This window comes from Barbus barbus, assembly GCF_936440315.1.
Source record: "Barbus barbus genome assembly, chromosome: 45".
NCBI lineage: Eukaryota > Metazoa > Chordata > Actinopteri > Cypriniformes > Cyprinidae > Barbus > Barbus barbus.
In genome coordinates, this window is record NC_136723.1 from 20,279,632 (window position 1) to 20,294,866 (window position 15,235).

Below are 15,235 nucleotides of genomic sequence, written 5' to 3' on the forward strand. Positions count from 1 at the left end.
AAAACAACTTTTGAACATTCATAGAACATTCAGAAATATTTAAGAAGAACGCTAGCAAAAGTTCATAGAATGTTTATCTGCATTTTTTTATTTTATTGAAATGTTCTTAAATGAATACAACATACTAATTTAATTCAAATGGGTTTTTAATGAAATAATACAAAAATGATTTAGTTTAAATATTTTTCTGCATTACAGTAAGGAGACTAATTTTATTTTTACTAATTTTTGAGTTTTGTGAGAAAATGTTCTTGTGAGAATAATGCTTTAAAAAAAACAAGCCCCTGGTCCCCAAAATATATTTGTCCTTAGGGTAAATTTAGGGGGGAAATAAATATGCCTTACCATGGTAAACCTGTAACCTATAAAGATTGTAGCATTTAGTTATGAAACCACATGTCATTCTGCCAAAGCAAAGTCATAGTTTTTAATTTTATCACCTTTCAATTAGCCACAGATGATGTTCAGATGTCTTCATTTTGTTCCGAGCCTCCATATTCAACATGTCTCCAGTATCCTGACCACTAATCTCCAATATAACGTCCCCCACCTGCAACCCAGCATCACCTGCCCGGCTATCTTCACGAACCTGACAAACCACTCTATGGTAAGTCCTCACAGCTCCTTAACACACCAGAAATCAAAGGCATCTTATGCTGAACACTTTCAATATTTTGTTCAAATGAAAATGTGGGCCACATATCTTCAACTCACCTTTGAGACAGTCAGGGTCATCTTCAAGTCTCTTCCTCCACAGATACGAAACCCCCATGGTGGTGGACCTGTCAAATTCAGTCGAAATGTCATCTGTTTGCCACAAGCTTTCAATATAAATGCCCTTTCAGAACAACAAAATTGGTTTGTTTACACTCTGGTCTGTGCCAGAAAGACTAAAGGGGTCAGCCGTGTTTATGGCGTATTTTTAAAGTTCTTCTGTAGCTTAGAGATATGGAGGCTGTGTGGAGTCAGCACCACCCTTAAACATCTGCACATGATGTTCTCAGCTGATTGCACCTTCTGGTAAACAGAATCAAGTCGCAAAGATACATTTAAAAATTAGTACGAAAATAAAATGTTTTGTAAACTGGAAATAACCAATTAGGGGGGTTTTGATGTGCTAATTAAGGTGGAGAGGTCGTAAAATACTTTAAGATTAAGTTACGACATGGTATTATAACTTTTTAGCAACTACACAAATTCATAAGTGCGTTAAACTACTCTTAGGAGTACATATAATGCTTTCGACTGGTAGGCTAAACATAGCAGTTTGCTGTATCGGACAATACATGGATAAAAGGTAGACTAATTATTGTCAATATTGATTACTATATTATAGAGAGCCGTTCACATAGAAAGCGTTTTCAATCTCGTTTTTAAGTAAACAATTAAGTAAACAAACATTATGTTTCAAATCTTTTGTAACGTTTCGCGCTTGTCACGGTAACGCTTTATAAAAATGCATCGGACAAGTTAAGTGATACAACTTTTCAAAAAATGTGGCTATTTTTTATTACATAGCATTTTTTGTAAAAATAAGTTAATTGCAATTAAACTCAAATTTCTGACTTTTTTTCCCCCAAAATTGCAATTTTATCTCACAATTATCACAAAAAAAGGCAGAATTGCGAGATAACCTTCAATTCTGAGACATGATAAAATAATTACCTTTTTACAAGTTTGATAGATAGATTGAATGTACTAATTAAAAAGTAGAAATGAACTCACAATGTTTAAAAAAACATTTTATTAAAAAAAGAACATCAGCACACTAGAGAAGATGCCATGAGGAGATGAAAGCTGAGCAGCTGAACACGTAACAGATATTGTTTTTCATGGTTCTACCAACACTAAAGTTCTACGCACACCATCCATTCCTCTGATTTTTTTTCTTTTACAAGCTTAAATAAATCACTTCAAACTCTTTCACTCATTCTTCTCCTGGGACATCATGCATTACAGCAACAGCACAAATATTCAAAACTGTAACAGACTGTGAAGGAAAAAAATTCACTCAAGAATGCCATGTGTAACTCTCACTCCAAACTGAAATCATAGTCGGCCCAGGAATTGAATGCCACAGACACTTTCGTGCAACGATGGAAAAGCAGTGAGCCAAGGGTCTGGCAACACAGTTTCCCACCAACTCACAATGACGTCATCAGTTCAGCTCTATAGTTCAGTCTGAGCAGGTTCAGGAAGGGGCCAATCTAGGGCCGCACTGCATCCGCTGAGGGGCCAGGCTCTCGCTATGAGCACCGAGCAGCTTGAGTAAAGTCAAGCAGACAGCTGCATCTCTTCAAGAGAGACTGCGGTCTTCGCTGTTGCCCACTAAAACTTTGCTGTAAAGTTTCTGCTGCTCCTCTTTGAAAACTTCTTTGACTTTCCCTCGTTTTAAACCACCATCCCTGTGAACATGCAAAACACAAAAGCTTTGAGCTTCATTTCATTTCAAAATGTCAATGCACATCCTTTTTAGTCACTTGTGTGTTTGACACTCTTTAATACGGGAACTCACCATAACAAATCTGCCAGTCCTCCCTTTCTAGCGATGGCAGCTTTGACCCTATTGGCAAACTGTACAGCGTCCTCCCCCTCCTATAAATATAAGAATTTAAAACTCACATAAATATAGTGAATGAGTGACCAAAAAGCTCAAAAATAGTCCCAGAGTTCTGAAAAGAAAAACACAAACACTGTTCACAAGTTTGGGGTTGTAAGATCTTAATGTTTTTGAAAGAAGCTCAGCAAGGCTGCATTTATTTGATCAAAAATATAGTAAAAACAGTAAAATTGTGAAATATTACAATCCAAAATAAAGTTTTTTTTAGTATATTTTAAAATATTTATTTTCATCAAAGCTGAATTTTCAGCATCATTATCTAATGATCTTTCAAAAATCATTCTAATGTGCTGACTTGCTGCTCAAGAAATATTGCTGCTTTTTACCAAAGATGAAAACAGCTGTGCAGCTAAATATGTTTGTGGATGTATTTTTTCATGTTTCTTGGATTAACAAAGTTCAAAAGAACAGCTATTCTTTGAAATAGAAATCGTTACGTTTTAAATGTCTTTACTGTCACTTTTTATGAATTTAATGCATCCTTGCTCAATAAAAGTATACATTTCTTAAATCTTACTGACCCTTTGAAGAGCAGTGTGTATATATAGTGATACATATGTCTCTTTCGAAGCTTCACCACTCACCATGCGGCTCATTGGTGGAAGGTACCAGACGCTACACACAATGGCCCAACTGCTCATCATGTGCAGCAGGTAGTTCACCATCCCAAACTTGCTGCTGTTCCAGAACGCGTCACCAAAACGAGGGTCATACTGCCAAAATAACAGCCAGAGGAATTTAAAACACTTTATAAACAAAAAAGCCAGCACATAACAGAAAAAGGAGGCTGTTCTGACCTTTATAGCCACAGGGTAAACAGTGCAGCTGATCTCAAAACTTCCCTTCTTGAACATCATGACTGAAGTGTTGTTAATACAAGTTCCTTTGGAAATGACAAAACAGTGGATTTATTCCACATATTCATATACTTGGTGGGGTGGTGATGGCGCAGTGGATAAGACACATGCCTTCAGTGTGAGAGACCCGGGTTCGAATCCACTGTGAGACACCAATGTGTCCCTGAGCAAGACACTTAACCCCTAGTTGCTCCAGAGGCGTGCGACCTCTGACATATATAGCAATTGTAAGTCGCTTTGGATAAAAGCGTCAGCTAAATGAATAAATGTAAATGTATATACTTCAGTACGAAATGCAGGAGTTTTAACACTCACCCTCAGGGAATATGAGGATTGGCAGTTTGCTTGTGTCTGCAACGTGGTCACTTAATCTAAAAAATAAAATCAGTTTGATTGTGACAAACAGAAATGTTCAAATCATAACTGCAAGTTCATCTTGGAGGAGTTGAATACTGTATATGTGAGAGAAATGCAATGTCACCGTTTGGCCACTAGGTGTCGGTCCTTCACTTCAGACCTCTCGAACCAGATGTGAGGACAGGCCTTCACCATCGCCCTCTGAATGACCCCCATCAGACCACCATGGACCTGACCCACCTGATCCACACAGAGAGACAGAGTTAATGCATATATCGCCAACAATCAATATCAACACTGAACCCAAATCATCACCACAAACATCACACTACCATAGCGTAGCATCCATCACTGGCCAGAATGATGACGTCGATAGGTGAGGTGTGATTGGCCACACAGATTCCTCCATTTTTGGGTTTATTCTCACTTTAAGAAAAAAAAGTTAAGTGGATACTAAGAAATAAGGAACGTAAAACCAGGCATAGAGATCTTTAATTGTGTTTAATATTGGCATATATTAGTGTTTATGTGTCAGTACCTGTCATGGTAGGTGATGATGGCTGTGAGGGCTCTCACACAGATCCGGTAACACATCAGATGAACCTTGTCACTGAGATAATTCTTCATTCTGCCCAGTAGAGAAATCAGTGTTAATATACACTTTTACATGTCAAAAGAGATTAATTTATTCCTGTGACGTAAAGCAGAATTTTCAGCAGCAACAACTTCAGGTGTTAAACCTGCAGAAGTCTACCAAGACATACCTTCCATTTGGAAACAGGCCAACGATTGACGTCAGAACCACGAGAAGGCCGACACCGGTGAAAGCAAGCGTGACCCTGTTAAGACAACACAGCAAATTTTGAATGAATCAGTTGTTTAAAAGATTCGGTTCGATCGCAATAACTCACTTATTAAGAGTGACTTGCTGCCACCTACTAGCGGTTTTAATTTCACATTCAAAGTATCTTTTATTATTTAAATAATTTCAAATATCAGTATTCAACATTTTACGTTTAAAATGTCAAAACATTATTATGCATTTGTAACTGCAGGTTAAATGCATTCATGTCTTGCATTAAACAGTTTGTAAACATCTAAATGCCACTTCAGGTGCAACAGCAATATGCATTATTAAGAACTTCATTTGGACAACTTTTTGACGATTTTATCAATATGTTGTTGTGTTTTTGCACCCTCAGATTCCAGATTTTCAAATAGTAGTGTCCAAATATTGTCCAATCCTAACAAACCATACATCAATGGAAAGCTTATTTATTCAGATTTCAGATGATGTATAAATCTCAATTTAAAAAAACTGACCCTTATGACTGGTTTTGTGGTCCAAGGTCACATATACCTTTCACATATAATTTGCAGTGAAATCCATCAACTCTAAAATCGGCAGACAGGTTCCGACCAGGGAAAATTGTGCGCAAAAGTTGTGTCAAGTAATCCAGTCTTAAAGCTGATCTTTCTGCTAGCATGCTTTTAAGAATGAACAGGAAAATGAGAGGCGGTTCAACTCCTTTAAAGTGATTACCAGTTTAAAAACCACTACTATCACTAACAATATCCATCCACAAAGCATTCATGTAGCATCCATAGATCTTCCTCTCACCTGAGTGGCAGTAGAAACCCATATCGGATGAGCACTCCCACTCCCCAGAGCGCTGTGAGCCTGGTGCTAATGTGGTGGAAATTGTAGTTGCTTCGAGTCAGCAGGTTCCAGGACTCCAGCTCCTCCGCCGTGAAGCGCTTGGTCACCTCGTCATCGACGATGCTCTCCACACCTCGCCGGCAGAAATAGAAGATATCAGACATGTCAAACTCAGGCTCCGCACCACCACGCCTCATTTCCTGGATCTCCTGTTTGAGGGACACTGGTTCTTTAGCAATAATCCCTGAGGGGGAAAAAAAGCAGGGTTATGCTTATGATAATGCTGAAGATATGAATGTCGGTGGTAATGATCTTTTTAGTGTTTCACCATTGCTGTAGGGTTTGTAGAGATGCTGATTCTTCTCCTTGGCTCCTCGCTCCATTCTTAAGGTCGCCCACTGAAAACAGAATGAGAATTAGACACACAAATTAAGCAAATCACAAACTGTAATAGTTCAACACAGTAGCCTGGTGTCTCCACTGTTGTATCACGTTAAAAGCCTCAAAGCAGCAATAATATATTTCAAACTGTGGTATTTGACCAATTTAAAGGTGCAAAAATTTTTACTGAACCATTGCATCATGTTCTGGTGATGGATCATTAGGGAATTACATTACAAGAGTCATGATGTCTTAATTGAAACACTTAATCGTCCTTTTGTTACACCATGTAACATTCATTTTACATCCCTAAAGGCAGGCTGGACTGAGACCCCACGAGACCTCATACAGCTGTCATGAGGATGGGGAAACGAACAACATTCAAGCGGTAAACAGCCTTTGGGGAGACAATTCCACAGAATCACAGCCAGCCGCCCAAAACACCACTGGGGAGGAGAACACAACAGCTGATCCGTGTGTCCTTGCTGGGTCCTGGAGTTCAGCCAGAGAACACCTGAAAACCACAACCACTGACAGTTCAGCAAACTTTTGAACCAGTTATTTTCAATGATTTGGTCAAAATGATTCACAAAGCATTTGTCAATCACTTAGAACTCAATCACCAATAATGAAACTTTTAAAACCTATTTGAAACCAGCAATAAACAACTTCCAACCCAATATTTACCTATAATTCAGTTTCTAGGAGCACTTGACTCCTAGAATCAGTTCAGATTGAAAGGAACAAGCTAAAATAACCTGTCTGTCTTAAACCTGCTGCCTCATACCGAACAGAATACAGGATTTCTGCATAGGTTTAAAAAACTAATTTTAGACTTGTCACCTTTTTTAAGATTTTACATTTTTTTATTTTATGTCCATAAAAAAAAAAAAAACTCATACAATTCCAAAATAAACCATGAATCCAAGATTTTATTCAAACATATGCACATATGTACTGAAATTGGTTTATGCACTACTACATCAACACAAATTAGATGTTGATCAGTACTGGATTTTGCTGAAATGAAAATGTGCTTAAAAGAAAATAAAATTTTGTGCCAATACTAGAAGTCTATATACTCAATGGCCACGTTCCAGTCCATATTTTATGCCCTTCACTCGCAAACTTCCCTCAGTCTTGTTTACTCGGATGTACGTCATTGATTAAGTTGCATGAGTGCACACTTCTGGCGGAACCACTGATCAGTGGGCGGAACCCTTGCAATGGGCTGAATCGTAACTTCCTAAGCCCTTGGAGTTGGTTTATTGTTTACATTTTTCCCCTTATGAATTTGTTTGGTGCAGCATTATATATGTAAATAGGTATGCTTGGGCTGTTATAAATGTTTAAAAAAATAATTTACATATTATAGAGTTGTTTAGGGTGGGGATAAATTAAACGCAATCTGCGATAATGTCATAATCGTGTTGCATTGTGGTCTATGGAGCGGCCTGAAGTGTGCATATGAACCAGACTCACTCCCTCGGTCAAAATCGAGTTGTCGAGGGTCTGTCCATGTAAACTTCCCTCGTCCACTTCATGAAGTGGAATGCACTTCAAAATGGCAGCGGAGATGCCCCCGAGGGGAAGTGCGTAGGGAAGTTTGCGAGTGCGTGTCTAAAAGTGGAGTGGAACGCAACCAATGAAGTGCTTAGTGCTTAGTATTTCCTTCCTGTGAAGGGGTGGCCCAGAACACAAGTGTTAACATTGTATTAAATGCCAGATATAGTTTGTGTAACCAAAATCCCAATACCATCCAGAAAATGTAATGCATTCCTTCCTAAATATTTCTGAACGTTTCCTGAACTGATTCTTTTGAATCAAGTACGACAAGAAACCGCATTTTGATTAAAAACTGAACATAACTTCTTAATGAGGGTTCAAATAAGTTTTACAGATTGTTAGTGACCGTTGAAAAGAGAATCACAGAATCATTGAAAAGAGGTTTACTCGTGTTAAACAATTTCAGATTTTATGACTTTATGCTCAAAATTAATTTAAGAAGTTTTAAGACTTTTTAAAGAGCCACAGGAATCCTGTAAATATTTTCCTTATTTTGCTTTGTTTATCTATATCTGCACATAGGGCTGGGCGATAATTCAATAACGATAATTATCTCGATATAATTTTCCTCGATAAAACGATATGAAGAGTTCGTAAATGTTCGATATAATGTTTATGCGCAAAAAGCGCCACACGGGCCGTTTATCCGCTCTGATCACAGTTCAAACTGCCGTGCGGCGTGAGCTCACTAGAGCAGATGCGTTTAAACAGGGCTGTGAGAAGCGCTTGAATTCAGCGAAGAACACAAACTGTGCAACGAGACAGTCAGAAGGCTTTTCAATCTACACATCGCCATTATTTACCATGGATTTACTGTAATGTTAGTAACACTCACTGCACTATGGTATTGTGGAAGAAATGTGGGATATTCACACTGAATTTTATTACAGGAGTAAAGGTATATAATAATAGCAAGTATGTGTGGTTAAGCTATAGCATGTGTGCATTTATACTGAATGTTTTTAACTACTGAAAGAATAAATTTAACCATATAAAACTGAGGTTGCTACACTTTTTACATGTTACTGATTTTGATAAATGAACAAAAATTTACCTCTGCATCCTAACTCAAGCTACTATCAAATGTGCATTTCTAAGAGACAAAAAAGTGATATTAATATTATCAGGCAACCCAAACCTGTTTCTTGACTTGAAACAATATCACTCATTAAAACATGCAGAAACTGAGAAATACATTTTTCTATTTAGATATTTATTTTGTTAAAGAAAATTAATGGTCTGGTTTCTACAACTTTCACTTTGGAGAAAAAATCTGGCTTTAAACTTGAAAGAAATAAAGATTTGACATTTATCGTGATAATTATTGATATCAACTGATATGAAAAAAAATTATCTTGATAACATATCGCCCCAGCCCAACCTGCACATGTATGTACACGTGTACACAACATTTGATGTTGATGTTGCTGCATCTGAATTTTCCCTTAGGGATAATTAAAGTGGGTTAGTCAAGCAAGGACAGCAGCTGAGCACCGAGTGTGGAAAGATGTCCATGCGCTCTATGAAAGTAAACAGTGACTCTCGCGGGTGCTGATGATGCTGTGACTCAGAGAGATGCAGAAGCGAAGGTCGAGATAGAGAAAGAGTGAACAGTCAAGCTGCTTGTCAGACTAAATCTCGCTCCCCTGTTCAGGGTCACAGGACAGCAGAGTACAGGGAAGTTAGTCACTAGAAAACAGCCATCTGGAGTTTCTTAGGGAGTCTGGAGAGGGTCGGGAAAAAAAAAAGAGTAGCTACATCAGTCCAGATGGATGAGAGGAGAGTGGCACCATAGGAAATCATCAGAATCGATTTTAGGTCACACACAGAGCTCTTGCCAACATGCAATAAATAAACAAATGATTGCAAAAATTAGGAACATTTAGGCACATCAGGATTTGATTTTAATTTAGAACAAAATTAGTCTTGATGCACCTCAATCACAAAGTAAGGATGCAAATCTTTTTCATTAAGTCATGCATTAGACCTAGTGATCTGCGTCACACGCTATCCAAAGTATGTGAAATCTTTGATACTTGCTGTCAGTTCCAAAAAGAGAATCCTCAAGCATCAAGAACAGGCCACTGTTTCGCCATTTCTAGGTGGAAACATGCAATATGACCATTTCTGATACAGCACTGGCAGAAAACAGCATTGCCAAAATGTGAAATATTCCAATAAAATTTTTAATCGTTTAAATGAATTCCTAAATGAACATATAATCATCTAAAAAAAAAAAAGCATCTCTGTATAATTTTTCTCAGTTCGTGTTCAGTAAGTTTGGGATTGGTCACATTTTTTAAATGTTTGTGAAAGTATGCTGTGCTTATTAGCATTGCATTCCTTTGATGAAAAATACAGTAATATTGTGAAAAGATTTTTACCATTTAAAACAACCATTTTCAAATGTATATAAATGCAATTTATTGCATTATGATGATAATGCTGAATTTTCAGCATCATTACTCCAGTCCTCAGTGTCACATGATCGCTCAGAAATCATTATAATATGCTGATTTGCTACTCAAGAAATATTTCTTATTATTATCAATGTTGAAAACAGTTGTGATGTAATGTTTAATATTTTTGTATAACCCATGACATTTTTTTTCAGGATTCTTTTATGAATCGAAAGTTCAAAAGAACATCATTTATTTGAAATGTAACACTTTTGTAACATTATAAATGTATTTACTGTGACTGATTAATTTAATGCACGTTGACTGAATAAATGTATTAATTTCTTTTAAAATAAAAGAAATTGTACTGACCCCAAACTATTTCATTGTAGTGTGCCTGACTCATCAATATGGGTACATTTTAGGGATGCACGATATTATCGGACTGATATCGGAATCGGCCGATAATGGCTTTAAATGTAAATATCGGCAAATACAATGCCCACAATATAATTTTCAGTGTTGGGCTGCCGAAACTCCGAACGCGTACATGCTGAGATAGGCATAGGCTAGAACTATAATGCCTTAATCTGTTTGCAACAAAACTTTATAGTTTTGTTGCAAATGAATTAAGAATTTAAAGTGCTATATCTCAGCTTAATTATACTGTATACACCGTTTTAAAAAATCTGTAAAAATGTGTGTTGTGAAGGAATTTGCGTATTTTAATTATAACCGTCATGTTTGTGGTTTTTCATCGTTATACATCATTTAAATAAATATTCAGAAACACATGCAGTGCTACTATTTTTCTTTTTTCTGTTTAACTTTTATTAAACTGCAGATCAAAATAGAATTCCTAAATGAACATATAATCATCTAAAAAAAAAAAAGAATCTCTGTATAATTTTTCTCAGTTCGTGTTCAGTAAGTTTGGGATCGGTCACATTTTTTAAATGTTTGTGAAAGTATGCTGTGCTTATTAGCATTGCATTCCTTTGATGAAAAATACAGTAATATTGTGAAAAGATTTTTACCATTTAAAACAACCATTTTCAAATGTATATAAATGCAATTTATTGCATTATGATGATAATGCTGAATTTTCAGCATCATTACTCCAGTCCTCAGTGTCACATGATCGCTCAGAAATCATTATAATATGCTGATTTGCTACTCAAGAAATATTTCTTATTATTATCAATGTTGAAAACAGTTGTGATGTAATGTTTAATATTTTTGTATAACCCATGACATTTTTTTTCAGGATTCTTTTATGAATCGAAAGTTCAAAAGAACATCATTTATTTGAAATGTAACACTTTTGTAACATTATAAATGTATTTACTGTGACTGATTAATTTAATGCATGTTGACTGAATAAATGTATTAATTTCTTTTAAAATAAAAGAAATTGTACTGACCCCAAACTATTTAATTGTAGTGTGCCTGACTCATCAATATGGGTACATTTTAGGGATGCACGATATTATCGGACTGATATCGGAATCGGACGATAACGGCTTTAAATGTAAATATCGGCAAATACAATGCCCACAATATAATTTTCAGTGTTGGGCTGCCGAAACTCCGAACGCGTACATGCTGAGATAGGCATAGGCTAGAACTATAATGCCTTAATCTGTTTGCAACAAAACTTTATAGTTTTGTTGCAAATGAATTAAGAATTTAAAGTGCTATATCTCAGCTTAATTATACTGTATACACCGTTTTAAAAAATCTGTAAAAATGTGTGTTGTGAAGAAATTTGCGTATTTTAATTATAACCGTCATGTTTGTGGTTTTTCATCGTTATACATCGTTTAAATAAATATTCAGAAACACATGCAGTGCTACTATTTTTCTTTTTTCTGTTTAACTTTTATTAAACTGCAGATCAAAATAGAATAGGTCTATACCCTAAATAAGGATAAATAGGATTGGAACGCATCTCCAAAATCGCATACACAGATGCACGTTGCCATTATGGTAGTCAGCGCTGAAAAACGTCAAATAAAATATAAACCGAGGTTACAAAAGTGATTCAGTCAAGATCAGTGAGGGATTTTCTTTTCTTTTGTTCTTTGATTAACATTAATGACTGGCGGCTGCGGCTGCTGTCAATGCACAGATCCAATGCACCCTTGTATTCTTTCTCAAATCTTTAAGTTCACTTAAGACATAACCGATTGTATTTATGGGATATTTTGATATCATTCTGTGTGTATTTGTCCATTCAAATGTGTAAGAATGCGCGAAAGAGAGCTGAGTCCAGTGTTCGTGTATATAAGAGGCGGTGTGTGTGTGTGTGTGTGTGTATGTATGTGTGTGTGTGTGCACGTGCGTGCAGCACGGAAAACAGCGCCCGAGTGCAGAAGCGAGTTCTATTTCTTTGTCTTCTTGTAGTTGAATCTTTTGAAATCACAATAAATGCGCATACAGAAATCGAGAAGCAGAATCGAAATTGAATTTTATAACAGGCAATTCGGTTCCTGACCTTCCATCTGATTTCATAAATTGGAATAGCTTTTCGATTCCCAACCCTCCTACTAAATTATTTAATTCTTGCATGCAAAAAGACCTGTATGGTGACTATGGGGTCATGTAAAATTATTATTTTTTGTGTTTGCAATTTACTAGGTTTATCATTCGTCTTTTTTTTTCCTCGATAATCGCCTTTTACCTGACTGTTGACATCGACATCGCGATACTTACAAGACATTGTCGATATACGATAATATCATCATATCGCCCAGCCCTAGTAATGGGTTTTATTTTTTTTAACAAATCGTGAGCTCTAAAAGATTTTCAGAATTTTTACAACTCTATTTTAGACCATCTACAGATGTTAAATCCTAAAATAAAATGTTAGGGTTAACACTGCATCTTTCTAGGGGAAAATTAAGCAATTGATAGTTTATTTATAGTTATTTTCAAAGCTTCAATGCACTGTCAAAAAAAACTTCATTATTTTTTATTCTAATAAATAAGTTCTTGTTAAAAACTAAAAATAATTTTCTTATAATTTCTGCACAGGAGAGAATTATATATCGGCATCTGCCAACATTAGATGAAAAATATCGTCATATCGGATATCAGCAAAAATCCAATAAGGGTGCATCCCTAGTACATTTAGTGACCTTTTATGTTTATAGGCTTCCATTTTCACAAATTCAAGTAAAGAGAAGAATTTTCTGTTATGAAAAGAACTTTCATATCATGTGCTTAATAAAACAGACTAACACGTTTCTAAAACTGTCACTTGTGGCATTCACATTCTCACCTTTACAAACCACTCTGAAATGACCCAAACTGCCAGAGTCCTGCAACAATACATGTTGTCCATAAAGTTTTGAAGTTGAAAGAAAATGTGACAGCACAGAATAAAGTGAGGCAAAGTCAAACGACAGCCAGACCCTGCAGTCTTACTAATTCAGTCAATTGTGAATCCACATTTTATTTTGGGCCTCTGGCATCCTCAGTAAAGGGAAAGAGTGCTGACTGCAACTGAACTAAGTAGTAAAAACTCCCTGAATGACGTTCCAACTTATATTACAAGACCACTGCACCACAGACACACCATCAAACCTGCTGTAACTCTCCAAAGCTCCTCGGATATTCTCGTTGAGTAATTTAATTACTATAAAATGACAGGCCTTCTCAACATCAACTCACTCACCTCAAATAGCTTGATGAGGGACTTCATATACAGTCTGCGGATCCCAAAGGACACACCGAAGATTGCAGGTACGATGATGAACACCAAAAGAAGGGTGAACCACACCGTGAAGGAGATACCCAAGAGCATACAGATCAGGCTGTCGAAGGGGAAGAGGTAGGACTCCATCTTGACCAAAACGTGGAGACCGGACTATTTAAACGTGACAAAATTACCTAAACACAGACTGCTGGACTCCTCTAAAGTGCCTCAGTTTCTGAAGCCTTCGCTGAAACACAGCCTTCATGGGCATATAGGGAAAAATTATCATTATTATTAAGCCTGTGGACAAATATCCATTAAATTAACGCAATAGACATATCAGCAGGACACGTCAAGGTTTTAAAAAAACCTGAATATCCAATCCTTCCTGCTTCTACAGTCTCTTGGGAAGAATATTGTGCTTCAAACGGTCTCACATCAGTCCACTGCCATTTCTGTAACATCTAGAAAAACACAGAAATATGTAACGTTATATGAAGATTTGCTCAGAATAAATTGATCAAATATTCTGGCATTATTTACGGAATAAACTGATACGTGCCTTTTAGATTAATTATTTAAAGCAGAATTATATTCTAAATAACGAAATGTGTCGATAGGCACTATATAATGGACTGTAATGGACAATTCAAAAGCACTCAAAAAGCTACTTTTCTAAATAAAACACTCTAAACGTATTCTACATCTTAATTTCTGAGATAGAAGTCAATTATATCTAAAAAGCACCATAAACTGATCAAAATTGCAGCTGTATGAAACATTGTTTGCTTTACAGATGTAAATGAGTGGATGCTAAAGCGCTAATCACCAGCTTCTCTTTTAATCACGTAATTAACCCGCCAAACGTCTTTAAATGTATGAAACACGATGTTTACACTGACCTGTGCCCGGAAGAGAGCGTTTACATGCTGATTTGTATTCTCAATAAAACACAATTTTGATATTTGAGCATCGTGAGACGCTGCTGTTGTTGTTGTTGTTATGCACTAAGTTTAAGCGCATCAGCAGCGGCTCGAGGCACGGCTGCAGCAACTTCCGCTTCCGGTGGGCTCGGCTGCTTCGACGCTGATGAAGATTGGATGATTCGTACCGCTGATCTCCGCGCAGTTGTTCTACGCAGCTTGTGTTTCGAGAGCGGATAGTGGCGGGGAAAACTGATTCCAGAACAGCGGCGTCTGCATTATCAAATAATATATTTATTAAATTATTAATATTTTAATTAATTTATTAAAATATATTTATATTTTTAAAAACATTATGCTTATATTTTACATACATTCAAATTTATTTTATTTATTTTTTTACTAAATCCAGAGGTTCACTTTTTTCTTTTTGTTACATGAACATCACACTAAAGCATTCTTGTGAACCATACTTTGCATTTGCTACTTTTCAAATGCATTTTTACTAATTTACTCTGTCCCAAAACTATTTATTATTTAATTTTATTTATTGTAATTATCACTGTCAGACGTGGTGTAATTTCCTCTAAAACGAACAATTCAGCCACAAATAAACATTAGTTTTCTTGTTACCAAAAGAGACAACAGTGTCAGTGAAGAGATGTAGACAAGAAAGAAAAAAACAAAAAGGTAAAATGTAAATAGTAAAAAAGTCTCTTGCGAGTCTGTTGTGCGTCATTCTTTAATTTGTGCAAAAGGTGTGAAAATGTTA

General features: G+C 36.2%; 1 protein-coding gene across 4 annotated transcripts; it reads right to left on the minus strand.

Annotated features, from left to right (window-relative positions):
• Window positions 1–1,725: 1,725 nt before the first annotated feature.
• LOC306864272 (glycerol-3-phosphate acyltransferase 4-like) lies at window positions 1,726–14,628 on the minus strand. 4 transcript variants are annotated; one of them, XM_079408192.1, is made up of 14 exons: window positions 14,443–14,628; window positions 13,520–14,004; window positions 9,478–9,539; window positions 5,823–6,389; window positions 5,456–5,738; window positions 4,599–4,673; window positions 4,373–4,462; window positions 4,167–4,260; window positions 3,959–4,074; window positions 3,793–3,848; window positions 3,418–3,503; window positions 3,205–3,333; window positions 2,516–2,595; window positions 1,726–2,405 (listed from the first exon to the last, which is right to left on the minus strand). In XM_079408192.1, the coding sequence occupies exons 4-14, from the start codon at window positions 5,875–5,877 to the stop codon at window positions 2,297–2,299; spliced, it is 1,173 nt and encodes a 390-aa protein (XP_079264318.1). In that variant the 5' UTR covers window positions 5,878–6,389; window positions 9,478–9,539; window positions 13,520–14,004; window positions 14,443–14,628; the 3' UTR covers window positions 1,726–2,296. The 4 variants fall into 4 exon arrangements, with proteins under 4 accessions (XP_079264318.1, XP_079264319.1, XP_079264316.1 ...); XM_079408190.1 differs by lacking the exon at window positions 9,478–9,539 and having other exon boundaries at window positions 1,732–2,405; window positions 5,823–5,892; window positions 13,520–13,799; window positions 13,911–14,004; window positions 14,443–14,570; XM_079408193.1 differs by lacking the exon at window positions 9,478–9,539 and having other exon boundaries at window positions 14,443–14,591.
• Between the last annotated feature and the right edge of the window lie 607 nt (window positions 14,629–15,235).

Excerpts from the sequence above, each read along its gene's own strand:
- LOC306864272 (XM_079408190.1), bottom strand. The coding sequence starts at position 13,687 with ATGGAGTCCTACCTCTTCCCCTTCGACAGCCTGATCTGTATGCTCTTG. Across the intron at positions 5,739-5,822 it reads CTACAAACCCTACAGCAATG|GGATTATTGCTAAAGAACCA; the intron begins GTGAAACACTAA and ends TTTCCCCCTCAG. Across the intron at positions 3,849-3,958 it reads CGACACCTAGTGGCCAAACG|ATTAAGTGACCACGTTGCAG; the intron begins GTGACATTGCAT and ends TTTATTTTTTAG.